We start from the raw sequence: 27,595 nt of genomic DNA, 5'->3' as shown, positions 1-27,595 counted from the left end.
GTACGTTGGATAATTTTAATAGGAATATTTAGACAATGCTATATAATAAACATCTCCTGGAGAACAGCGGCAGCTGGGAAAACGTTAGAGATCGATCGCAGATTTGTTTTAGGTGTTTTTTTCTATTTAAATCCCATCACAAGGATATTCAACATTTATTTATTATCTATATATATATATATATATATATATACGTAACGTCCATCAGGAAGATTTGCAACTCTGTTATTTTTACAATCGGCAGATAGACCCCTGAATGTGTGTCTATGTCTATATATGTTTTTATTCGATAAACTTCACAGTATTGGATTTCATGCTCTAAAAATAATTTTAAAATATCTTTATATGAGAACTAGGCTGCGATTTCTCGAAACAAAAGTGCAGACTTAAGTCAAAACTTAAGTTTTTCTCCTTGTGTAACTTATATGAAAACATTATTATCTTAAAAACAAAATACTTAAATCAGGAACATAATACATACATATGCATATATTGTGTATATATTTGTAAGTCCTATACTAAAAGTAAAAAGTAAAGAAACCAGTTTTAACTGGAGGTATCTGTGCTCCAGTCAATGGGTTTGCAATCTTCATGTACGTTCACCCAATTACATCAAATGTATTGTGAAAACTCCATTGTATTATCATAGATTTAGAGATATTACTAGTAGTATATAAATTCATCATAAACAAGGATTTCATCTACGTCATTAATTTTAAATATGTCATTTTTTTAGAACTCATTTTCCCGCAGCACAATCTCAAGTCAGTATCATGTCCTGACTTTTTCGTTCCTACTATAAATGTTAAATTCCATCTTGTAAACATGTATCCGAATAAAACTGGTTTTAAAATAACAAACTGATATTTTTATTTTTTTAGGTAAGTTTTGTCCAAGATTTTTTTACATATCTTTTGGTTCTGTCTAGAGACTAGATCTATATATATGTTTCTGATATAAGACTCAGGTTCTGATTTCGTTTACACTTATTGAAAATATACACTGTATAAATCATCAACTGTAGCATAACGCTTAATCTTGTAAAAAGCATTTTTTGAAAATTTCTTTACTTGGATTTGCAAATAAAACTGCGTAGAAAAAATTGTACTCGTCGACCCCGTGACCTACTTTTCAATCCGGTTCCATCCGGTTTGCGGAACACTAAGGAACGTCTAATCTCATTGGTCAAGACTGGAAAACAAAAATGTAATGGAAAAAAATTAAATTCACAATGATCATGAAATTTGTAGTTAAGTATACTCATATGTGTACATTCTCTGTATTTTCTTATCATTTTTGATCGTTTTTGCGGTAAAATCAATGAAATGTTTCTATTTTTATCTTTATTTGTGTTTAGAGAGTTTTTCCAATGTTGACCAATCAGAAAGCGTGTTACATATCGCTTTGATGAGGCCCCGGTACCCCTTTCCTTTGTGCGCCATTTTCTCCGCAAACAAGACCGATAACACGACGCCACTCGGGGAATAAGCCACCAAGAAGAAATTAAACGTATTTTTCACGATGTCAGAAACTAAGGTAACGCGTAGATTTAAATTGAAAATGTAAAAGTTTTAATGAATTAATGCGATCAAGTAATAAATAAATTGGCGAAACAAGGGTATTCTCTCGACGTGATGTCTGATTTCCCGCGGTTCTTCAATATTATATTCCGGACTAATCAATAGTATTTTTATTTCCTGGACAAAAAATTATTACACCAAGAACAGGTGGATTTGAAAGTTTTTTAATGTTTGTGAGTTGCGTTGATTAAGAAATGATTGGAGGGAGAACATTAACCTGACCATAGATTGTATTTGGTATTTTGGATTACCCACATGTTCAGTGAAAACTCCATTTCATTAAGTTCGTGAGTGTATTGTCCAAAAAGGTACATTTTAAACCTTTTAATCGTGCAAGTAAAATACGTCTGTGATTGGATCGCCATCCGCGATCCCGATAACTGGTGATTTGGAGTATGAACGAAAGTATAGTGCAAACACTAGGATCTTTCACTTGTTCTAGCAATCATTTGCACAATTTGATTTATTGTAGAAACGTTACACATGTCTTGCAGAATTTTACCAAGATAAGGGTTTTTGCCGGGTGTCCCCGGATATGAGGTCATTATTAAATTCAGAAAAATCTTTAAAATTGCGTGTATGTATCCCTCTGTAAAATTGTTAAATTAAATAGTATGGTACTTTTCCATTTTCTGTGCTTGAAAAGGATATGGAGATGGTCTGAACGCTAAGGCTGCATGATTATACATATATCCAAGTTTATGTTTCTGTCATTCCCATTATATTATACCGATCCTTCAGAGAAAGTAACCACTTGCATATAATTTTATATGGGGTTGTCATACAAAATTATGTGCAGAAATGAATTAATTTATAATCAACAAGTAAGTCATCAGTAATCTTTTATATAATCATGCCATATAAATTGTCTTCGATACTTTTAAAAACTGCGATAAATAATCGGTCGCTGAATACTGATAGCAACATAGCAGACATGCAGATCTCGTAATCGATGTAATAAGATCTCGTACACATGTAGGAGTAATCCTGATGATGCCTTGATGTAAATGTGGAATTCTCTTGAAATTTTGTGAAAATGAAAGATTTTTGTAAAAATATGTTGAAAATTTTAAAAATCACTATTACCTACTATAGCAATAATTGTTTGCTTGACAGGGAGATGATCAACAGCAACAGCAGATAGTAAAGCCAGAAGGACCAGCAGAACACATAAACTTAAAAGTCACAGGTCAAGATGGTAGTGTGGTACATTTCAAAATCAAGAAAAACACACCTCTACGGAAATTGATGATGGCATACTGTGACAGAGTTGTAAGTGTTTAAAAAGGGCATGAAAAACCAATTTCCCTCCCTGACCAAGTCTGGATAAGTGACATGTAGTATTTGAATAGAAAAAGATTTATACAGTTTGCAATTACCGTATTAAACCCAATAAGCACCCAGGGCACTTATAAAATTGGAACAGATCAGGACAGGGGGAGTATAACAGAAACAAATTTTGACTTGTCTTTCATAAAATTACTCTACAAAATAAGCTATAATTCAATTTTCAAAAGAAATCAGTAAGCAAAGTTTCTATATTACATGTATTCTACAAAGTAAGTCATAAATCAATTTTCAAAAGAAATTAGTGAGAAAAGTTTCTCCCTTTAAACGTAAGTAAGTGAAATTGAAGTCTGAAAAAGAGGAGGAGTGCATATTGGGTTGAAAAAGGGAAGGATTTTAAAGATGTTCCTCTACCAACAGAGCATAAGTGATACTGGTTATTTGAACAATAAGAGGTATTCACTGATGTAAATGCATGTCTTGCACAAATTAACCCGGTTTACTTTTGATAGATGCACAATCAGTATTACATTCCATAAAGGGCATAGTGCCATGAACTTTTTTTCATGATGCAATTATTTTGAATATTTTTATCTTTAAATGAAGAAGATTACTAAGTCATCTGCTTGTATTTTTGATAAGGAAAACATACCATTCGCCAACGATGTAGCATCTTTAAGAAAAAAATACTTGTGTAAAAGTAGACAGGGTTTTGATTTTGAAATGTTTTGGGGATAATGGAAGTTTGCTTAAAATTTTTTTTATATGTATTATCATGATTTGTTCATGAGGGCTGTTCCAGCAAAACATATATGGTAGGGGGGGAAGGCACTTTGAAATTTGGATACCCACAGATAGAAGAAATTTTCAATTTTGTTGACCCCCACACATATCCATTTTTTTGTAAACAAGATCATGGTATAGAAGCGATTTAATTTTGTATTTAGCTCCGACATCTTTTTGAATTGACATATTTTGATTTCTAGTATCACCGAAGAGTCCAAGGACAAAATTGTACTGTATATAGTGCAGTGAACTATTGTTTGATGTGCTACATCTATTATGTAATTTGTATAAAGGAATAGTCTGCCTAGAACCAGCAGAAAATCTACTTAAGATACTGAAGTGTTGCGCAAGCGTAATGAAAGAGTAGACATCTGAACATTCACACTTGCGCTTGTGAACTGCCACTTTTTCCTCAACTACAAGTAAATTCAAATAAAATCTGTTGATTACATCAGTATTTTGCCAAAAACTTTTGTTTCTCTGTACCATTGCCAAGTTTGATTGAATATAACATGTTTTAGATAAATATTCTGCCATTATTATATCAAAACACCCATAAAAAATAAATTGTTTTTTTATTGAAGATGAACAAGCTATTAGTATTGTCAGAAATTAACATTTTTCTCAACAGTTATTTTGCAGTCAGGATGACTGACAGCATTATAAAACACAAATTTTGCATTTTATTTCAAAAGGTTACAAATGCTTCTGATAGACCCACCCACAGAAGTGATTTTATTGAAACGCCACCTTGGCACAGAAGTGATTTTATTTTGAACCCACCATGGCACATACTATTTTTTAAAGTGCCTTCCCTGGGTGCCATATATATGTTTTGCTGGAACGGCCCTGAGCAAGTCCTACTTCAATTGAAAAACATCAGGAATCTGATAATACAGTTTGAAGTGCTGATGATAACTATTTTTTATGAGACATTGGTATTTTTGTTTGGTCTGGAATAAGCTTATGTGGAAGTTGCTTTGTTTAATATAGGGTTTTGACTGTTGAGGAGGATGAACCAACTTGTGATGCATATAATCAATGCTTGTGTATGTTTTTCAGGGAGTGAAAATTCAATCCTTACGGTTTAGATTTGACGGTAATCCAATCAATGAAACAGATACCCCTACTGGAGTAAGTAATTCTATGTATCTACATTGTTTGGCCAAGAATATATCGCTAATAAGAATTTCAGTTATTATATTAGACTATTAATTGGGTTTACATTAAAGTTATGGGTGCCATAATTCTTGTTTGTACTGAAAAATTAAGAACAGCTTTATATTTATGGCAGCAATGAAATGTGAGTTGTGGTCTACAACTTTATTTAACATTAATTGAAAATAACATTGTTATTAGTGATTGTAAAGTGACTTCTGCAGAAATGTTTCCACAGTGGGTGCATAGACTATTGTCTTTTAATTTAATGTATATCAGGCTATCTGTCCATTTGAATGAGTTTCTTATCAAACCTCTTTCAATGGATTACTAAAGAAAAACAAAAAAACTTGTAAGCTATGTGAAAATTTTTGCCCAGTTTCAGCTCCTATAATTGAAGAAAATGATACTCAATTAGTGCTGTCATGATTATCATAAAATAACATGTACATGTACACACACCAACACATTTTGTACATCAAACAAGTTAACTGAATTTTGTTTGTTAAGCGACTTTTAAACTATCATCTGGTTTTGTTTAACAGCTGCAAACAAACTATTTTGCTGACTTATTGCCTCAGAATTTTGGTTGGTTTTGTGAATTTTAGTAATTGTACTGAGACTTGGGTCGAGTTATCCATGACCAGAACACATTTAAAGGCATTATGGTACTTAGTTCATCATAGAAATGATAAAGGGAAATAACCAAGATTTTTGGCAGCTATTAATGAAAGTCAATTAAAATTGCTTTATTGTGCCCTTTAACTTAAAATATGTTAAAATTAAAACTGCCAGAAAAAGTAAACTTTAGAATTGCACACAATCCAAAGGTCACATGGAAATTAGAAATAATGAAAGTCTCCTGCTGTTGTCAAAATTGTCCATGTTTACATTTAGTATTAAGTTAATGGGTTAGGTTATCTTTTCTTGAGTCATTGAAATTAGATTTTGAAATAAGCTTATTTGATGGGTGTGAAAGTTTATTTTCTCCATTTAAATACTAACCTTTTGTCTTGTCTTTCACAGCTTGACATGGAAGATGGAGACACAATAGATGTATTTGCACAACAAACTGGAGGACATCGGTAAATTGGATCAAAAGTACTTTCTGGATTTCTTAAAGAAACCTTATCTCAGCATTCATCATTCTCATCTCTCATTGGAACTTTAATCACTAATTTCATGTTGACTTTGGGCAGTCTTTGGGCTGTTGTGATGAATGTTGTGAAGAGGAGAAATAGTGCGTCGTCACGGAGGAGTTTTCCCAAGCATAGTTTCCTCTGCAGCGATAGTGACTTAGTGTTTGGATACACCTCAAGTTGAGCAGAGCGTGTAACTTTTGGTGTAAAGACTGAGGCGTGCGGAGGTGATGGGGCCCCTGGTGGCGGTCCCACACTCACAAACTTTTCATGTTATTTGTAGTAGTGTCCATTAACTAGGTCATGTCACTTGTATATGTTTGTTTGTCAAAAAAACATTTTTATTCATTCAGTCATCAACATTCATCCCATAAACATTGGTAAATAAACATGTGGTTGTACATAGTTTTTTGTTACAAGTTAATTGTGAAATTTTACTGGGAAAGTACGTCATACCAAGTAGATTGTGATATACTGTGAAGCATTTCATTTTCATGCGAGACCTCGGACATTAATTCAAATGTTACATCAGTAATTACCTGAATGCACTAATGACTGTAAAGCCATTTTCAAGAAATTTTCATAACCCACCAACCAGGCCAATTTACACCTTTAAACCTAACCATGAAAAATGCTTGTGGAAAATTGAAATATATTGAGAATTTATCCAAACATTTGCTAATAAATCTATAGATCTATATCTTATCATTATCTTGATAATAGTTATCAAGAAATAAAAGTATGAAAATGCATGATTGTCGCCAGCTTGCTATAGTCGAACACACTTCCTCTTCAATGTTCATGTTTATTACGAATATGTAGTCCAATAATGGTTTATGCACAACCACAAAGAAAAAATTCCGTTGGAAACAAGAAAGTAACAAAGTCTGGAAAGACAACAGACAGAATACTGATGAAGGAAACCCAGTTACTCCGGAAGAGGCTATGAACTGGACAACTGATTGACAGGATGCAGTTTATATAACAATCTCTGTAGGGTTACGTTTGTTGACCAGTGCTTACTTGGGCTAGTTAACAAATTTCTATTTTTTCTAACCATTGATTATCAAGAAATACTTCAAAAAATACCCACCTTTGTAACTAGCAATGCAAGTAAATCGTGAATTACTCGAAAGGAGGCTTTTGAAATTGCCTGGTGTCGGGAGCTGTTTAAGTTGGTTAAGATTTTGGTGAAATGCTGGTTTCTCTTAACTTTTGTATTGGATTACATATGAAATGGGCAGTTATTTGGAGTAAAACAAGATTTAGAAAATTTCAAGCCCAATGGGCAAACTGCCAGAGGAGAGCTTTGGAGTCAATAGTATAGCCAAAAGTAGACTTTTCAGATCTAGAGCTGGAGTACTTAGGATATTGGTATTATGATTTACTGCTGATATATACCAATTAACCTGGAGTCATCTGATGTAAGAAGAGTGGACTTTCCAGCTTCAAACCTCTTCATATAAAAGATGTTCTTTGCTGTACTTTTCCCATTCATTGAAACATTTGATAAGATTAGCATAATGAAACTACAAAGATAGATGTTTCTCAATGGGACTAATTCACATAACATGATACCTGACAACTTTGGGACTAGTTTTCCAGTGGTGAATCCCTGTGATAGACTTAATTCTTTGTAGTCTTCCTGCTGAAATGACGTGAGTGCGGGATACCATCTTTTGATGTCATTCCATAATCGATAGAAAAAAATAGTCTCGAACAAACTTTATCATGTATCACGTAGTACATGCATTGATTTCCATTCAAAATGACTGCTGCTTATCTCTCAGTTTTAAAACCAAATCTGCATAAGGAACCAAACTATATTTCGCACCAACATGTCCCCATAGGGATCTTGCATCCCCGATACTCCAGGGATTACTATTACTGACTTTACTTCCACCCCTGGACTATCTCGCAGTAAAACTGAAGCCAGTTCAAGAGAAAAAGTCTGACCAACCAAAGGCCTGCAAAGACTTCTTTCTAAGACTACAGCGAGGGCATTTTCAAAGCCACAAAGTCAACAACAATGTACCGCTATACAATTCTTTTGAAGTATATCAAAGGACTAAGTTACCTGTTCTGCTGTCTCCAGTTTAACTATGACATAGTCTAGGGATGGATATAATGACGGTAATAGTAAGCCTGGATTATCGAGGATTGGGATCTTGGCTCCCATCATGTAATGATCTGTTTCAGTCAAATTAGTGTTTTTCTGTTCTCTTCTTCCTTTGAAATATTAAATACAGTTTACACAGGAAAATTTCTCACAAAGCATAACAGTAACCTGTCGAGGTCAATATGACAACAGTCATGTTTTGTTATCTTCCGAATTGAGGTGGAGAACTCTGGACCAATCAAATGCTGCCAGTATGAATGGTGGTTGAGATCCCATAACAATGTTGGTAAAGTACAATTTACGGTCGATTAGTCCCACCTTCCGGTGATTGTGATGCATGCTTTGATGTGAATTATGCATGTGACGTCACAAGCAAAGGAAGGTGGGACTAATCAACAAGGACGGTAAAAGTGTACGTTATAGCTACATCATTTTGGGATCTACATGTATTTCTTTCCAAGAAAGTATCAAAATCCAAGATGGCTGCTATCAGCTATGTTTTTTCCTGGTCAGTCACAAAATGGTTTTGACAGAATTATTTGTATATATGGGCCAATTGGAACATGCAAATGAAATTTTGGAGGGATTCTTTCAGTACTTCCGAGAAATAGGCCTATTAAAATCCAAAATAGCGGCCTGAAAACATCTCGACTATTTTAAACTCCTCATACATAAATGTGTAAACCAAATTGTATAATTAATACACATAAATTATGAGATATTATATGACATTTTAGGTCAATCGTTTATCCTGTTATATTTGGAGTTCACTATGTATTTACAGAAATTCAAACAGGAAACCCAAATTTCCAAAGTTTACTACAATAAATAATAACACAATATGTTCTTGTTAATATTTTTCATTCAATATAAATTGCATCTAACAAGGAACTAGGACGAAATTTGACATGTGATGAACAGATGACTAATTTTAAAACAATATCATAATGTTCTTATTAACTCATTTCATTTATAAAACCTACATCCTCAGTTAACTTCTGACCAAGGTTGCCCTATGTGACAATGATAAACAATGGTATATGTGGGTGATTATTAAGGGTGGCATTTATCACATCGGTCTGTAAATTAATACAGTATTTATGTTCACAAATGAATGGTTAATTATAGTAAACAAATCATAGCACTGGCCTTTCAGGCAAAAAACACTGTACAACATTTTATAGATGAAATTATGACTCGTTCAACTAATATTGCAATCTCATACTGAATCTATTTGCAGTAGATTTGTTCCATAACAACATATACATACAGTGACTAAGAAACCTATTAAACATCAAAATACATCATATCAACATGAAACAATAGTGTTGATATCCTAGTTCTTATTATCAAAAGTGAGCACATCAATGCAATGTTTCTTCTTAAAATGCTTTTTGCAATTTGAGAGAAATTATAAAGATTTTCCTATAAAAGAACAAAATCGAGAAAATAGACATTAAATATCACGCAAAATATATATCCAACATGTATGCTAACGCACCTAAACCATAAGTTAATTACCCGGTATAATACTAGCTACTATTAACAGTAGTCAGCATCTGATTTCAGATCTATCCCATCATAGTAACAAATTACGAGTTAATTACCCGGTATAATATTAGCTACTATTAACAGTAGTCAGCATCTGATTTCAGATCTATCCCATCATAGTAACAAATTACGACATACTCCATCTTTTGTTAAATTCAGAATCTGACAAAATGTTATAGACACAAGATGTGTACAGCATTTAAGAAACTATCAAATTGTTCCTCTTTCTCCTTTAACATTTACGCTATGCTATGATGATAAATGATCAACATAAATTTTTACATACACTATAAACCATTTTATTTCTGCATTTACAATTCTGCATGTTTTAATAAAAACTCTTTAATTATTTGCACCACCTTTTTTGAAGTACATATATTCAAGATTAAGAGATTATAAATAAATACTAACAGTCGTGCATTCATACACAAGATTTGAATTTGCATTTGAGCATTTAAGCCAAAATAAAGTGGTTTATAATAAATCTTGTCAATAATGGTAATTGCACTCTGAATCATATCAATAATAGCTACTAATAAATCTAGAAAACAAATACTAAATGCAATTATGGTAGAAATACAACAGAACAGCAGACCAGTGGAAGAAGGTGTACCCAGTTTTCAACCTATGTATATATTGTTGGTTTGATTCCGATGTTCACATTTGATTTATACTGGCATGATGAACAGTAGCTCTGTCCATCTACATAATTTGCTATATCCATTGGTTTGATTTCAATATTTGACACATGCAGGTTTGTTGTAGGTGTCTATATTTCTCCCCTCGATTTTTCCCCATCTAAAGACAGACAATGTGTCTTGTACAGACGTCTATATATCAGATATATCATAATTTTATCCCGATATCCCATGTGCAGTAGTACAATTGTCCAAAATTAGAGTTCTATATTCCTCTTGAACCCATCGCAGGTGAAATGCATTTTCTGTACTTGAGCACTAGCAGATTCTAAGCCGTGTTTGTATATATGTATCAAAATTCTGTACTTCCGGATTTCTTTTATTTGACAAGTGTATCCAAATTTGACGTACAAGTATTTGGTGAATAAGGTGGTTCATCGTATTGCAACTGGCGTCCAAAGTTAATGTGTCCTGTTGAAAGTGTCCAAACTTCAGGTGTCCTGTTGTACAAACACACAATGTATCAATAATTGTACTGGCTTGTAGAAGTGTCAGTAATTTATAAAACTTTAAAACAACTAACTAAATACTAATACTGCTATGAGGAGGTGACTCTCGATGAATTTTTTAAGTTTTGAATAAGGTCATAAATTTTGAGTGAAGCACCAACTTTCATTCCAGTTAAACTGACTAATTGCTCTCGTGTCAATTCCAGAAGTTTCTTTCCATCAATGTTCTGAAACAGAAATGAAGATTTTTTTTAAGCATTATCCTTTAAAAGAACAAAGGTCAGGTAAATGAACTGATATACAGAATTAATATGGAGATTAATATCATAGTTTGTTTAGTATCTCCCATTTCAAACTATATTATGTCTTGATAGAGATTATGTTTCCTTTCATAATAGAGCCTAGCACATGGCACAATCATTTTGGTATATTTAAAGTAAATATGCTTGTTATATTGTTAATCAATATATAATTTGATATCCATGAAAAAAAAAGCTGAACTAATGTTAATTCAATTCAATGAGACCATGGCAAAACTTCAATCATGAGCTATATGAGGAAACAAATTGTGTTTGAAGTTTAATCACAGACCATCAAAACAAAATTTTAACACATTATTATTGAAGACGATGACTTTGCAATTCCTTGCCTTAATCATCTGCCCTTCAGTCTGTATACACACATCCTACAAAGATTTCAGTCCTTACCAGCTTTGTAAAGCTGTCACACTGAGCACCACAATCCTGATCTCTCAGGAAATGATTGACGTCTCCCACTGTCCATGATGAGGGTGATGATGGTTTCTTCATATCTGATGACCCAGATTTGCCAGATTCAGAGGTCATGACATGGGCAAGTGGGCTAGCGTTTATGACCTTGGCCAGGTCGGATGAGGAGCCCCGGAGTGGTGACTTGGACAGGAGGAGATTGGACAGGGCAGTCTTGGTGTAGGCCAGACCAGTAGTGGGAGGAGGGGCTGGTGAAGTGTCCATTGGTTCTGTCTTGATATTTTCTATGACAGCACCCCCAGGGGCATGGGGGCTTAGTGTGGGTGGACCATCAGCTGTGCTGCTGCTATCATCGATCTCCTGCTTGACTGTGAAACAAAGATAAAATATTTAATTAGCTACTTTATTTTTCCAAACTCTTACCACTATACATGTATTGTTGTTTGTAAAAGGAAATCAAAAGTCACTGTGTATGTTCGCATTTAACATTTACACCTCATTCATTTGATATTCAAACAAAATGATTTGCCTTGCTTATAAAAACCATCATACTCAGCTTTGACCTGAATTGCTTGATGCTGATCTAATTTATTGTATCTTATCAAATATGACCATTTCATGTCCGTTGAGCCCATTCGGGATGAGAGACTTAATAGTGAACTTTCTAGAGTAACATATGACCTGGCCTGAAATACTAACATTTGACTGAACCTGTCCGTCCCTCATCCAAGGGTGGCAGTGTATTGGGCTCGGAGTGCGCAGACCGTGTGCGGCTGCCGAAGGACAGAAATCCTGAGGCACGGTCGTTATTCTGTAGATCTCTATGGATATCTAGCATGGTGCTGCCTGGGATCAGCTTAGGCTTCCTCTCTGTAGTATATATACCAAGTCAACTCTTTATTTAAGAAATACATTAATATGATACTAAGCAATGATGAGAAAAAAGTTAAAAGTCTGAAGTTAAAGTTGATACTACAACCATTGTTGTAATGCTTTAAAAACTTACTTAGATTTTTGAGCCAAACAACACTTTATCCAAAAGTTGATGCAAAAAGTAAAATGGATGATTTTTCTTGTTAAAATATCAATCTCATGTTAAACAAGCAATGGATTAACAAATGTAACTCCATTCATTTATATCATGGTTACTATAAATGTTCAAAATACATTTACATAACAAACAAGACTTAATATTGAACATCCTTCTGAAGGTGTTACTCTTGATGTATAAATAGCACTAATGATTTTGTTTTATGATACAAATAATTTCAATCAAAAAATGTAAAAAGAGTGAGTAAAATGACACTAACTTGTAGACTTACTTTTGCGCGGACCTTTGTAGATCTGCGTCTTGCCCTTGCGCTTTTTAGAGTGACTGTCTGCAGACTTGTTTGGCTTAGGTACTGGAGGGATGGGTGCAGGAGGTTCAACTAAAATAAACAAAGAATTTGGTTTTAGTCCTTTGGACTATCAAAGTTATTACTAAAATGACTTCTGGGAAAATCCAACTTGTTTCAAGTGGATCCTAATGTAAGAGCACTACTTTACCAGCTCATGTGAAGAAAATTTATCAAAAAAACCCAATTTATAATAAATAACTGCTGAATCTTTCAATAGAGCAATTATACAACATATGATTTAATGACAATTGCTTTTCAATGTTTACTAACCTTTCACCCTTGGTCCTTCAAGGCCATAGTTCATGACCTCACACCAGCCTGCAGGGTAGAGGTCAGGAGACTCGCTATCTACCCATTGGTCATACTCATTCTCCCAGCCATCAAAGTGGATACGCAGTAGTCGGCCCACTACTTTACTAACTGTCGCCACACAGATAAGCCTACAAAATAAACTAAGTTCTTATTGTATGCAGTGTTTTTGTTCACTTTCCATTTTCAACAACCCATGCCTTTTCTATTGGGAAAATAACTCGGAATTTGGAAAAAACTGGGAAAAATTTCAGGGTTGTAAAAAATTTTCAAAATCACTTGCCTTGGGCAAGTAGACCCCAATAATTTGCTTGCAATTGCCCGAAATTAAATTCCACTTGCCCCCCCCCCCCCCATACCATTTTTTATTGCAGTACTGTACTAACTAGAAAATTGAAAAACAAAATATTAGAATTATCTAATACATATTTCTAATTCTATTTAACATGATATTTTCCTTCTATTATTAGAAGAAAAATAAAACAAATAATTTGCAGCGCTATTGCATTTTTAAAACTTTTTTTGTTTCTCTATTAATTTTTTTCTTAATTCCTGAATTCTGGAAACTGGATTCCGGCTCCATTATTAGATCCCAAGTGCTACTTCCTACCTTGAACAGAGATTGTTTTTACGCAAAAAAAAACTCCTTGCTGATGTCGAAAAAAATAATAATTAGACAACTAATAATGTAAGCGAAAAAAATGAAAAAACTAATAATGTAAGTTAACTCTGGACACATTGTTATATAACTTAAAAGCAGTTAACTTTTTTTTTTTTTTTATAAGCTTGAATATCTATAAAACGTCTCTGAACTGAAGGTGCACCTAGTGATGTTCATTTTGATTTTGTTTTCGTTTTGTGAAATAAAAATTATTTCTAATCCCAAATTATTTGTCTGTAGACTATATTTACACATTTTAGGAATGAAAATCTGGTTCAAATTATCAACACAAATGAAATTGACTTTGATAAGTTTTTATTAGGAAATTTGACTTCAAAATTGGGAAATAAGGCATTTTTTGGCTAGGGGAAACAGCAGAAGTTCGGCTGTAGATTCGACCAAAAAAACCCAGAAAAGTCTAGATATTAATCACAAGCACTTATTGTACGTCGCCAAACAGATAAGTCTAGAAAATAGTTCTCATTGTATGTCTCCATACAGATAAGTCTAGAGAATATTCACAAGTTCTTATTGTACGTCGCCAAACAGAAAAGTCTATAGAATAATCACAAGCTCTTATTGAACGTCGCCAAACAGAAAAGTCTATAGAATAACAACAAGCTCTTATTGTATGTCGTCATACAGATAAGTCTAAAGAATATTCACAAATTCCTATTGTACGTCGCCAAACAGAAAAGTCTATAGAATAATCACAAGCTCTTATTGAACGTCGCCAAACAGAAAAGTATATATAGAATAATCACAAGCTCCTATTGTACGTCGACAAACAGATAAGTCTAGAAAATAATCACAAATTCTTATTGATCGTCGCCAAAAAGATAAGTCTAGAAAATAGTTCTCATTGTATGTCTCCATACAGATAAGTCTAGAGAATATTCACAAGTTCTTATTGTACGTCGCCAAACAGAAAAGTCTATAGAATAATCACAAGCTCTTATCATATGTTGCAAAACAGAAAAGTCTATAGAATAATCATCAACAGCTATTATTGTGTGTCGCCAAACAGATACATCTAGAAAATAGTTTCTTATTGTATGTCGTCATACAGATAAGTCTAGAGAATATTCACAAGTTCTAATTGTACGTCGCCAAACAGAAAAGTCTATAGAATAATCACAAGCTCTTATCATACGTTGCAAAACAGAAAAGTCTATAGAATAATCATCAACAGCTATTATTGTGTGTCGCCAAACAGATACATCTAGAAAATAGTTCTTATTGTATGTCGTCATACAGATAAGTCTAGAGAATATTCACAAGTTCTAATTGTACGTTGCCAAACAGAAAAGTCTATAGAATAATCACAAGCTCTTATTGAACGTCGCCAAACAGAAAAGTCTATAGAATAATCACAAGCTCTTATTGTACGTCGTCAAACAGATAAGTCTAGAAAATAGTTCTTATTGTATGTCGTCATAAAGAAAAGTCTATAGAATAATCACAATCTCTTATTGTACGCCGCCAAACAGATAAGTCTAGAGAATAGTTCTTATTGTATGTCTCCATACAGATAAGTTTAGAGAATAATCGTCGCCAAACAGATAAGTCTAGAGAATAGTTCTTATTGTATGTCTACATACAGATAAGTTTAGAGAATAATCATCACCAAACAGATAAGTCTAGAGAATAGTTCTTATTGTATGTCTCCATACAGATAAGTCTAGAGAATAATCACAAGTTCTTATTGTATCATCTAATTATGGTCCTAGCACACCTCTTAATATCAGTTGTAGATATCACACCACACACACACGCTCTCTCTTTCTGTCATTGGGTATTAATTAAAGGGATGATCACTGTCTACAGAAAGTATGACATGCATTCAGAATTCTTTCAATGACTTTTTGATGAAAGATTAAAAAATAACTCATTAAGATGAAGTTTCTTCATTATTTTTAACAGTATTGGGAAAAGGATAATGCAAAACCGAAGAAAATTGTTTGAGTCATTTTTGTATAATTTAGGAGTTTCTCAAAAATAAAAGTAGGATGAGGAATATAGGAGGCTCATATGCACATACCTTGGTTCCATGAGATCAACAGCCTCTACTTTATGACCAGGTTTGAATCCATGCTTTGGAATTTCCTAAAATATAAATATCAATTCATAAATTATTTACAACTGACAGAATTAAATGTATTATATCATCTTTCATTATCATATTGAAATATTCCTGAAGTAACTATCCACAATTGAGCAAAAATAATGTGAATAAATCATAGATTAAGAATAAAATCTTTAACAAAATTTAATTTTAAGACTTCTCACCTTATCAAATAATTTGACAGGAGCTGCTGTAGACTTAGATTGCTTCAAATACTCAAACCACTTAAACTGGCCCTTGTATCCTGCAAGAAACAAAACAATCTATAAAAACTGATCTCAGTCACATTAACCTGTAGAGTAAAGGACTTTACAAATATCATTTGATCTACAAATCACGTTTTAAATAACACACACACACACACATATATATATATTGTGTTTGCAGTGTCTTATATCCTTTAGGACCAAATATATTAGACCTGATTGTAGAATACAATCAACTTAGCTTTAATTTGTGAAACTTATTTTGCCAACAAAGTATACTTCATGCAACCAAATTCTTCTCAAGGTATCAAAAGTTATTCAGTAAATTCTTATCAATTCATATCCTTTCAGCAGTTCACGATATATTCAGACAACAATTCATATACAGTCAGTCTGATCAAATTTGTCAATTCTTATCCAGTAATCAAGACAATTATAGATTGATAGTGTTTCTTTTCCAGTTAACATATATATCAATCAGCTTAAATTGTACAACAAAGGGCCATTTGGGGCATTCATTACCTCGCGGAGGCGTGAGGTCAAGTCCATTGACCTCACAGAAGCCTACAGGGAAGATACACGGTGAGGATGTGTGATAACAGAACCAGTCTGAGCCATTCTGGGCCATAGAACCATCAATACCAATCATCAGGTAGTTGTTCTTCAGTACCTACATATATAAAATGTTTAGTATACATGCTGTATGGGTATTAAAAATGTGAATTCATGTTTAATTCATGAATTTCTCTACAATAAGAAACAATAATACCTTTACGTTAGATTAAATCCTATTTCAGGCCCAAGAGTGGTCATGCAAACAAACAAAACTTTTAAGAAAAGCTTAACTTCAAGTTTATTACACAGACATTTTGAAAATGATTGATCCACAGTAACAGGATACCTACCTTCATGACTGTAGCTACACAAATAGCAGAAAGGTTGAGTGGATCAATGGCCTCTAACTTCATTCCGACTTGGAATCTTAGATCTCCCTGTGGTTCCTTTCCCTGTGAACAGAAAACAAACTTTGTTAAAACAAATATATGTAAACAGACATCAGTGTCTAGGTTTCACAATTAAATCCTTTTCAATCAACTGCAAACTTCCATATTTTGGTTCAATGAAATAAAATTAAGCTAAACATTTATTTTGAACAGCTTAAGACAATTATGTGAACAATTGATTTATCAATTACATCGACTACGGACAAAGATATATTTTCAGGCAATATTTCTGGTGCCAATAAAAAATGAAAATATGTTATTATACAGCTAAATTGTATGTTATTTTACCCTCTATATACAATAAATGCAAAACAAGAAAATGTGTATCATACTACTTGGTGCTATTGGTGACATTAAACATGTGAAGTGCAAATTTTAAAATTCAGAGTGCTTTTAAACAACAGAGCTCCACAACCATGAACGATTCCATCTAATCCTACATGTGTTATTGTAACAAATTTTAGGATAGGGTTTTCACATACAATGGTTTTTGAATCTATGTTGATGAACACTTACCGTGTGAAACATGTCCGGCACAGCGTCATTCTGGTGATAGTTCTCAGTGATGATTTTATTTAGACATTGGTTTTTATATTCTGTAACGATACAACAACAATTATCCATTTAGGTATAAGTTGCACATGTATTTTTACTTCAATTTCTATTAAAACACTTGTGTTACATGAAACGATTTCAAATAATTAAGAATTAATGAAAGATTCACTTGAACATAGCCCCTAGCTTCGAAGCATGCAGAGATTAACCACCAAGTAGCAGTATTTGGTATATATAATACTGACCTTGACTTGCATGAAGTTTGTGGCCAGATCTTTGAGACCAGGTGACAGGGTGCACTAAGGGTGATCTCATATGACACCAGAAGTCATCGTTTTCCTCCTGTAAAACAAATGATGCAGCATAGCAGCTTTAAAATTTCCTTAAAAAAGGTTCTTTCCATTGTTGTAGGAATCTGATTTTTCCAAAACTGAGAAAACGTCATATACCGAATCAATATTCAATTTCAAGAAGCAACTGATTTTTGTAAATCCTGTGTAAAATCAAATAATTTACCTTAGAAAAGGAAATGGTTCTGATGTTAAAAATAAATTTTAGCACAATATTGAAAATGACTGGAATTATTTCAAGACAACAATTCCACTCAGTGAAAGCAACTTTACGTTAACAGCTACCTTAGAATCTACATATTGCAGTCTCAAACGCCCTCCTATAACTTCATCCACTGTAGCCACTCTCATGGCCGATACACACATCTTATCCACAACTTCCACATGTACTCCCTTCCTGAATCGATGATTACCAATGCTCTCCACAACCTGTAAACAGTAAATATACAACAGATCAAAATATATAATGTCTACAAAGGCAACCATACTACACAAAAAGGTTTTGAGTGACAGCTGTTCATATAAATTCCATAAACAATACCTTATAAAATATCAATACATTAACCAATTATATTTCTATTTTTAAATGTTATAACATTTTAGTAATTTTAATAAAGACTGAATCAGGAAGTTTAATCATTATTTACAAATATTTCACAAATATTTGGTTTTACATTTCTTGCTATTTATATATATTTGCTGTGGAAATTGAATTTCATTTCCCCTTAAAGTGACCACAATTGCTGACCACCTTTCAGCAAAATATTGATGTCATGTCATTTTTTGTTCTGTAATTTGTAAATTTTTTCTGATGATAGTTTGCCGAGTCATCAAAAACATGTAACCAAACAAATATCTACAAATGATATCTTGTGTTGATACAGCATCCTTCACCAATATTTACCTTTGTGTAGAAGTTACTCGGCAGTGTACGTGAGCCTGTCAGTCTCTTCACCAGGTACTCCTTCCAGTCTAAGTACTTGTGCTGGATTGCTGCAAGATGTAACACAAGAATCTCTCTCAAAATCTTATACAAATACATTCTCATTAATGCTCCCTAACACATACACAAACTACTACAAAATAATTTAGGTGAAGTAATCAAGTCCCATAACTCTTGCAAATATTGATGGATTTTGAAAAGTTTCGAACCCATCTAAGATCTCATTGATATTAAGCAATAGACAAAATTTGGTTGAAATCGGACAATAAATACTAAAGTTTTCAAGCGAAATGTTTTGACTATTTTAAGGTCCTGTAAAAATCGACAGATTTTGACCAATAAGATCTCACTATATACAGGTTAAATCGAACACTTCAGTTATCGCACTGTTTTCCCGGACACTGATGCGAACATAGTGATACCTAAGTTTCGCCCTTGCATTGTAGGCAACACAAAAATAGACAAATTAATCAGACTCTTCTAACTTCACAAAGAGCCATTCATTTTGAGAAGATTAGAATTTCATTGCAAAAACAAAATCAATTCAGTTTTGTAATAACTATGCATTGCACAAAATATTAATAAAGTTTTGACACCTTGTATGGTATTTTGTATTTGGGTATCAGAGTCACATGTCCCTGTAGGTAGGTTTTGATTGTTACATTATGTATTTTTTAAAGTGTCATATTTTTCAGAGAAAACTATGTCATTTTTGCTCACATAGTAATAATGTCACAAATCTACCTACCAACAAAGGAGTAACTCTGTAACAATTAATATGGAAAGACTGAATAAAATTATACAATGATACGATTGGTCCTTTATACTAACATTTTGGTGGCACAAGGGGCTTGCCAATTGTGGCACACCATCCCACAGGGTGAACATCTTGAGTGCATAGATTCATCCAGAAATCGGAGCTTGAATCACTTCCGAATCCCTCAAACCTCATCAGTGACTTGTAACCTACAAACAAAGTTCATCAATCAGTAATCAACAATACAATAAACCATAGTTACAAACAGGAATTTTAGCTCATTAAACTTTTGTCACTTTAAATGTCTGAAAAAAACTTAATGCTAACAGTCTCCACATGAAGAAAAGACGCATCTTTACACTTTATGCTTCCTCTCTACTTCTTTACATTGTTATATATTAAACATATAGAATCTATACCTAATTTTTGTGGTAAAATGTATTGTATTGTGTACCTGCTATCTTGACAACAGTAGCTATCCAGTAGGCATGGTCAGGGAGATCACACTCATGGTTTTGTATCTCTACTTTCATCCCAACTGTGATGTTGAGCCAATTGTCAGACATGGGACACTAAGGTTATGAAGAAATAAAACATTAATGTTTGGTAAGTCATTCTAAAACAAAGTGAACCCCAGATCAACAATAATCTTTATGACACAGCACACTTCTAAATAATTTTATTTATAGCAAAACTTTGCCAAGTAAGAAATTTGAGTGAAATATTTGACACTAAATTTCTATGATTTTTTTTCATGTTTAAGATATTTGTCAAGACAGAGATTAACTCAACCATTATAATGTTATTGATTAAGCGCCTTATCAATTATCTTACATGTCTGAAACAGCTGACAGATGCAGCATCTGATGATGTGGAAGACAGGTATGGTCCCCAGTCAAACCCTCGTACTCCACCTGTAAAATATAAACATTGAATCACTGTTTGTTGTATAATAATTCACAACAAAACACATACTTATCACGTGCAATACAAGTAGTTATGGTAAAAATGTTATAAAACCAGTCAAACCAACTAATTTCGGCATTAGTGGAATGAATTTGGCACGATATGAATAATTAGAATAAAATCCATGCATTCAAAAATCATTGCCTAATGACCAGCATCAAATCCGTGCAAAAATGTAACATGATGGATTAACCATTACCTATACGACTGGTGATAGTCTTTGGCCATGATGTCTGTTTGATGGGTTGAGTAGTTTGCTTCCCTGGAGAGTTCAGCTTCTTACCAGGGATTTTCTTCTGCAACAAATAGATATTAATTGTAACTGTGTCTTAATGGACTATTATGTTTCCCTCCACAACAAGCTCTGATAGTTTCAGAATTTCAATGATAGGGAGATGAGCAAGTCTGATGGAATTTACCGGAAACACTTTCTTTTTACCTCTCTTGGATAAGATTGCAAAGGATAGCCATTTTTTAGTAATACAAGATTTCAAAGGTGGCAATCACCTGTAATTAAGAGCATATTTACCTGTGGTGCTGCTGGTTCTTTAGAGTTAGGTTTGCCTTCTCTCTGGGCAGTAGCAAAGCTCCTGGAACATGACAGACTACAGAAACGTTTAGACTTGGAGTAGAATGCATGTTTGATCCCCACAGCTCCACATCTCTCACAGGTTGCTACAAATAAAGAAAATATTTGGTTATTGTTAAGTTTTATCTTTTAAATGCTTTTCAATTAAATGCAAATGTGGATTTTAATTTTATTATCAATACCGCTAGCTGCTTGCAATTGTGATAGAACAGAATAATTTCAAACCCGTTCATCTCAAAAGAGGGAAAGTACATTTTAGAGCTAAGTAGGGTTAATGCCATCAAATTAAAATTAGACTTGCAATTCTGCTTCTCTACAATAAACTCCAATACAAGATCTAACAAGAGGCCCAGAGGGCCTGTATCGCTCACCTGGTTTTTTGTTAGTAATTATCACAAGACTCTGACAATTAGAACAAGAGGCCCAGAGGGCCTGTATCGCTCACCTGGTTTTTTGTTAGTAATTATCACAAGACTCAGACAATTAGAAAAATAAGCAAAATTGACTCCCAAAGTTTAATTTTGAATCACAACCATACAATGATGCTATTGATACCATACAAATATGCTATCCAATACATAGGTTCAGAGACAAAGTAATTTATATGAAAATAGTAGCCTAATTGACCTTTTGACCTCGCATCTATTGCCGTCTAAGGCCCCGGGGGTCAGCCCTATCATTTGTACAATTTCAAATCCCAACCCTATAAGGATGCTACCATTGCATTATAAGTGCTCTTCCATTCTTAGTTGCAGAGAAGAAGTCGTTTATATGGAAATAGCTAAATTGACCCCTTTTGACCCCACCCTTCAGGCCCCGGGGGGGGGTCAGCCCCATCATTTGCAAAATTTTGAATCCAAACCCTATAAGGATGTAACCATTGCATTATGAGCGTAATCCCATGTTAAGTTGCAGAGAAAAAGTCATTTATATGGAAATTGACCACTTTTGACCCCGCCCCTCAGGCCCCCGGGGGTTCAGCCCTATCATTTGCACAATTTTGAATTCCCACACTATAAGGATACTACCATTGTATTATGGGTGCTATACCGTGCTTAGTTTCAGAGAAGAAGTCGTTTATATGGAAATAGCCAAATTGGCCACTTTCGACCCCGCCCCTCAGGCCCCCTGGGGGTCAGCCCCATCATTTCCACAATTTTGAATCCCCACCCTATAAAGATGCTACCATTGCATTATGGGTGCTATACCATGCTTAGTTTCAGAGAAGAAGTCGTTTATATGGAAATAGCCAAATTGGCCCCTTTTGACCCCGCCCCTCAGGCCCCCTGGGGGTCAGCCCCATCATTTGTACAATTTTGAATCCCCATCCTATAAGGATGCTACCATTGCATTATGGGTGCTATCCCATGCTTGGTTTCAGAGAAGAAGTCGTTTATATGGAAATAGCCAAATTGAACCCTTTTGACCCCGCCCCTCAGGCCCCCCGGGGGTCAGCCACATCATTTGTACAATTCTGAATCCCCAACCTATAAAGATACTACCATTGCATTATGAGTGCTATCTCATGCTTAGTTTCAGAGAAGAAGTCGTTTATATGGAAATAGCCAAATTGACCCCATTTGACCCCGCCCCTCAGGCCCCCGGGGGGTCAGCCCCATCATTTGTACAATTTTGAATCCCCACCCTATAAGGATGCTACCATTGCATTATGGGTGCTATCCCATGCTTGGTTTCAGAGAAGAAGTCGTTTATATGGAAATAGCCAAATTGACCCCTTTTGACCCCGCCCCTCAGGCCCCCGGGGGGTCAGCCACATCATTTGTACAATTTTTAATCCCTACCCTATAACGATACTACCATTGCATTATGAGTGCTATCTCATGCTTAGTTTCAGAGAAGAAGTCGTTTATATGGAAATATCCAAATTGACCCCATTTGACCCCGCCCCTCAGGCCCCCGGGGGGTCAGCCCCATCATTTGTACAATTTTGAATCCCCACCCTATAAGGATGCTACCATTGCATTATGGGTGCTATCCCATGCTTGGTTTCAGAGAAGAAGTCGTTTATATGGAAATAGCCAAATGGACCCCATTTGACCCCGCCCCTCAGGCCCCCGGGGGGTCAGCCCCATCATTTGTACAATTTTGAATCCCCACCCTATAAGGATGCTACCATTGCATTATGGGTGCTATCCCATGCTTGGTTTCAGAGAAGAAGTCGTTTATATGGAAATAGCCAAATTGACCCCTTTTGGCCCCGCCCCTCAGGCCCCTGGGGGGTCAGCCCCATCATTTGTACAATTTTCAGTTAGTAGCCCATAAGGATGCTACCAGCCAAATTTTGTTGAAATCCGACCAGCGGTTATGGAGAAGAAGTCGATTGTTGACGGACGGACGGACGGACGACGGACGCCACGGTATGGCATAAGCTCACCTTGGTCCTTCGGACCAGGTGAGCTAAAAATAAGCAAAATTGACTCCCAAAGTTTAATTTTGAATCACAACCATACAATGATGCTATTGATACCATACAAATATGCTATCCAATACATAGGTTCAGAGACAAAGTAATTTATATGAAAGTAGTAGCCTAATTGACCTTTTTGACCTCACATCTATTGCCGTCTAAGGTCCCGGGGGTCAGCCCTATCATTTGTACAATTTCAAATCCCAAACCTATAAAGATGCTACCATTGCATTATAAGTGCTCTTCCATTCTTAGTTGCAGAGAAGAAGTCGTTTATATGGAAATAGCTAAATTAACCCCTTTTGACCCCACCCTTCAGGCCCCCGGGGGGTCACCCCCATCATTTGCAAAATTTTGAATCCAAACCCTAAATGGATGTAACCATTGCATAATGAGCGAATCCCATGTTAAGTTGCAGAGAAAAAGTCATTTATATGGAAATTGACCACTTTAGACTCCGCCCCTCAGGCCCCCGGGGGTCAGCCCTATCATTTGCACAATTTGGAATCCCCACCCTATAAGGATGCTACCATTGCATTATGGGTGCTATACCATGCTTAGTTTCAGAGAAGAAATCATTTATATGGAAATAGCCAAATTGACCCCTTTTGACACCGCCCCTCAGGCCCCCGGGGGGTCAGCCCATCATTTGCACAATTTGGAATCCCCACCCTATAAGGATGCTACCATTGCATTATGGGTGCTATACCACGCTTAGTTGCAGAGAAGAAGTCATTTATATGGAAAAAGCCAAATTGACCCCTTTTGACCCCGCCCCTGAAGCCCCCGGGGGGGGTCAGCCCTATCATTTGCACAATTTTGAATCCCCACCCTATAAGGATGCTACCATTGCATTATGGGTGCTATCCCATGCTTAGTTGCAGAGAAGAAGTCATTTATATGGAAATAGCCAAATCGACCCCTTTTGACCCCGCCCCTCAGGCCCCCCGGGGGTCAGCCCCATCATTTGTACAATTTTGAATCCCCACCCTATAACGATACTACCATTGCATTATGAGTGCTATCTCTTGCTTAGTTTCAGAGAAGAAGTCGTTTTTATGGAAATAGCCAAATTGACCCCATTTGACCCCCCCCCTCAGGCCCCCGGGGGGTCAGCCCCATCATTTGTACAATTTTGAATCCCCACCCTATAAGGATGCTACCATTGCATTATGGGTGCTATACCATGCTTGGTTTCAGAGAAGAAGTCGTTTATATGGAAATAGCCAAATTGACCCCTTTTGACCCCGTCCCTCAGACCCCCGGGGGTCAGCCCCATCATTTGTACAATTTTGAATCCCCACCCTATAACGATACTACCATTGCATTATGAGTGCTATCTCTTGCTTAGTAGAGAGAAGAAGTCGTTTATATGGAAATAGCCAAATTGACCCCTTTTGGCCCCGCCCCTCAGGCCCCCGGGGGATCAGCCCCATCATTTGTACAATTTTCAGTTAGTAGCCCATAAGGATACTACCAGTCAAATTTTGTTGAAATCCGACCAGCGGTTATGGAGAAGAAGTCGATTGTTGACGGACGACGGACGCCAGACGCTGCGGTATCCCATAAGCTCACCTCGGTCCTTCGGACCAGGTGAGCTAACAATTGTCTATTCCTGTCACATCAGCATGACCCTTGACCTAGAATTGGAACATCTCCGGAGGTTCTAGTAGCCATTTATACTTCCGCAAGGTATGAGCACACCGAAGATTTAACAGGCGACACATTGATTGGTTCACCATAGGGGTCATGCTGAGGTGACCCTAAAAACAGGAAGTTGTTATTTCTTGTATCGGAATGGAATTACAAGCCTTATTTTAATTAGATTGGGGTAAATGAAATCTCGTTCATACCCATCCCATCCTTGCCATTGATGAATCTAAATGGTGTAGACTGTCCCGTTGCCTGGAAGTTATAATTGCCATAGCCAGGTTTTTCATTTTCTCCATCATCATCCGATGAGCTGCCAGACATTTCATTGTAACTGTCATAGCCATCATACAATCCAAGATTACTCATATAATCATCTTCTCCCTGCAAAAGAAAAAAAACCACACCACCAAATGTAAAATACATCTAATAGCTCGAAACCAAAACTTCATTGAAAATTTAATTTTTATCAAAGATACAATAACTTGTGTATAGTATACTATTGAAAGTGTTATGTCAAATTCAACTTATCCTGTGATTACTTGGTACGATAATGAATTGAAATGACATTTCAATGTAGATTTAGTTGATTTTGGATGAACTGGATAATTACAAATGTAGCTTTTCTGGTTTTGTGTCAATACCTTTGGATTTCCAAACTACTTAGTGTCGCACAACTTATATAGAGATACCACTCAATGTTGAAGTTTGACTGGTAATTAATTCACAGTAAATATACTTACACCCATATTACTGCTGTCATAGACAGAATCTGAGCGAGCATCTGCCAGGCTGTGGTTGGAATCTTCATGTTTTTGAAATGAATCACCATCTACCTGTCCAGGTACACTCCATCCTCCCCAGTCTGATCAATAAATATTTCATTCATTGATTTGGATTCACAATATGATTTTTGTTGAACTCATGAAATTGAAGAGAGTAAATTGAGATTTACCATTTATGACTTAATTTTTCATCAAATGATTACCAGACAATCTAGCTGAAGTATGTGATCACAATATTAACATATATCAGAAAAATTATTTTACATGCATGTAGATTATATGTATAATCCAAGGACATGTTTATATTGCTGTAAATTTTAAAATTTCTAGCTTGTTTGAGTTCTTACCTGTATCCGTCTGATCCTGAAAAATGATATAAAATAAAGTTAACTAGTACATCTAAAGACACAGTAAAAGCTGTCAGAACATCAACTTCCAAAATTAGCTTTTGAATGACAACATTATGGGATCTTATCCAAAATCACAACTTTACTCAATAACATTGTTATTTGACACTTATTGCCATATCATAGTGGTGTGTAGTAAATATAGTAGTAAAGTCAAAAAGAGGCTATGAATGTAGCCATATTGCTACATTGGGAAGGAATTATTCAGTTTTGTTGTTGAAAAACTATTATTGACGCAAAGAGTTGTGAAACAAGAGTCCTTCATAATATTTGTTAACTTTAATCTCTAAAATGGAAACATGGAACCTCCTGGAGATCTGATGTGAAGAAATTCCAAATATAGGTCAGTGTTATGGCTTTACATGTAAAGTAGGTTATGTTTATGTCTGAGACGCGTGACCTGAACGTTCAGACAAATACAATACTTTGTTTGCTTTCTTAAAGTCTTATTTCAAAATATGGTGAAAGAACAGAAGCGTTGTTTCGTCAGAATTTAACTCTGAATTGTTTTCTACTGTTAAACATCAAGTTAGCATAACACAACCTGTCACGATATAAACACAGGTTTCATGTGCCACGACCTAAACCGCCACCAACCAAAACATTCGCTTGCAAGCTCATGTGCTTCATGTCAGACACAAATACTTACCATTTTTATCTACTGAACAAACATTCAATGTTGACTTTCGAAGACCACAGAAAATATCCGGTAGACGACACTATATTATTTCAGAACGTGCCACTTTCCCATAAGTGTGGCAGCAAAACGTTATGCTGGTCCCTGGATTTTCAGGGACAACAAAGGTGCACTCCTATACGCATGCGCAATTCATTTGTGCTATACCTTACAGATCATTCGATTGGCCAATATTTTGCCAATAATCTATAGAAGTGAATTTGTGACCAATCAGCGCCAGGTTAACAACAGTATCCATAAAAGGCATTCCGTGTCGCCTTCGGGATAG

The 27,595-nt window shown here is 35.2% G+C and overlaps 2 protein-coding genes across 3 annotated transcripts; one reads left to right on the top strand and one right to left on the bottom strand.

Moving 5' to 3' along the window:
• The first annotated feature begins 1,372 nt into the window (after nucleotides 1-1,372).
• On the top strand, nucleotides 1,373-6,356 carry LOC138327855 (small ubiquitin-related modifier 2-like). Its single transcript, XM_069274276.1, has 4 exons — nucleotides 1,373-1,536; nucleotides 2,697-2,852; nucleotides 4,716-4,787; nucleotides 5,838-6,356. Exons 1-4 carry the CDS (start codon nucleotides 1,522-1,524, stop codon nucleotides 5,898-5,900), a joined length of 306 nt encoding a protein of 101 aa, XP_069130377.1. The 5' UTR covers nucleotides 1,373-1,521; the 3' UTR covers nucleotides 5,901-6,356.
• A 2,557-nt stretch (nucleotides 6,357-8,913) lies between these two features.
• LOC138327854 (MBT domain-containing protein 1-like) lies at nucleotides 8,914-27,439 on the bottom strand. Of its 2 annotated transcripts, none has more exons than XM_069274273.1 (22): nucleotides 27,280-27,439; nucleotides 26,571-26,586; nucleotides 26,182-26,303; nucleotides 25,642-25,822; nucleotides 21,301-21,446; nucleotides 20,971-21,067; nucleotides 20,640-20,719; nucleotides 20,260-20,377; nucleotides 19,880-20,014; nucleotides 19,010-19,098; nucleotides 18,391-18,534; nucleotides 18,001-18,097; nucleotides 17,717-17,796; nucleotides 17,102-17,203; nucleotides 16,719-16,866; nucleotides 16,155-16,234; nucleotides 15,907-15,971; nucleotides 13,166-13,335; nucleotides 12,806-12,925; nucleotides 12,195-12,365; nucleotides 11,475-11,863; nucleotides 8,914-10,994 (listed from the first exon to the last, which is right to left on the bottom strand). In XM_069274273.1, the coding sequence occupies exons 1-22, from the start codon at nucleotides 27,280-27,282 to the stop codon at nucleotides 10,857-10,859; spliced, it is 2,691 nt and encodes an 896-aa protein (XP_069130374.1). In that variant the 5' UTR covers nucleotides 27,283-27,439; the 3' UTR covers nucleotides 8,914-10,856. The 2 variants fall into 2 exon arrangements, with proteins under 2 accessions (XP_069130374.1, XP_069130375.1); XM_069274274.1 differs by having other exon boundaries at nucleotides 12,818-12,925.
• Between the last annotated feature and the right edge of the window lie 156 nt (nucleotides 27,440-27,595).

Source organism: Argopecten irradians, chromosome 7, assembly GCF_041381155.1.
Source record: "Argopecten irradians isolate NY chromosome 7, Ai_NY, whole genome shotgun sequence".
NCBI classification, from domain to species: Eukaryota; Metazoa; Mollusca; class Bivalvia; order Pectinida; family Pectinidae; genus Argopecten; species Argopecten irradians.
The sequence above is the reverse complement of the archived record's forward strand: the minus strand, read 5'-3'. Positions and strand labels throughout refer to the sequence as shown.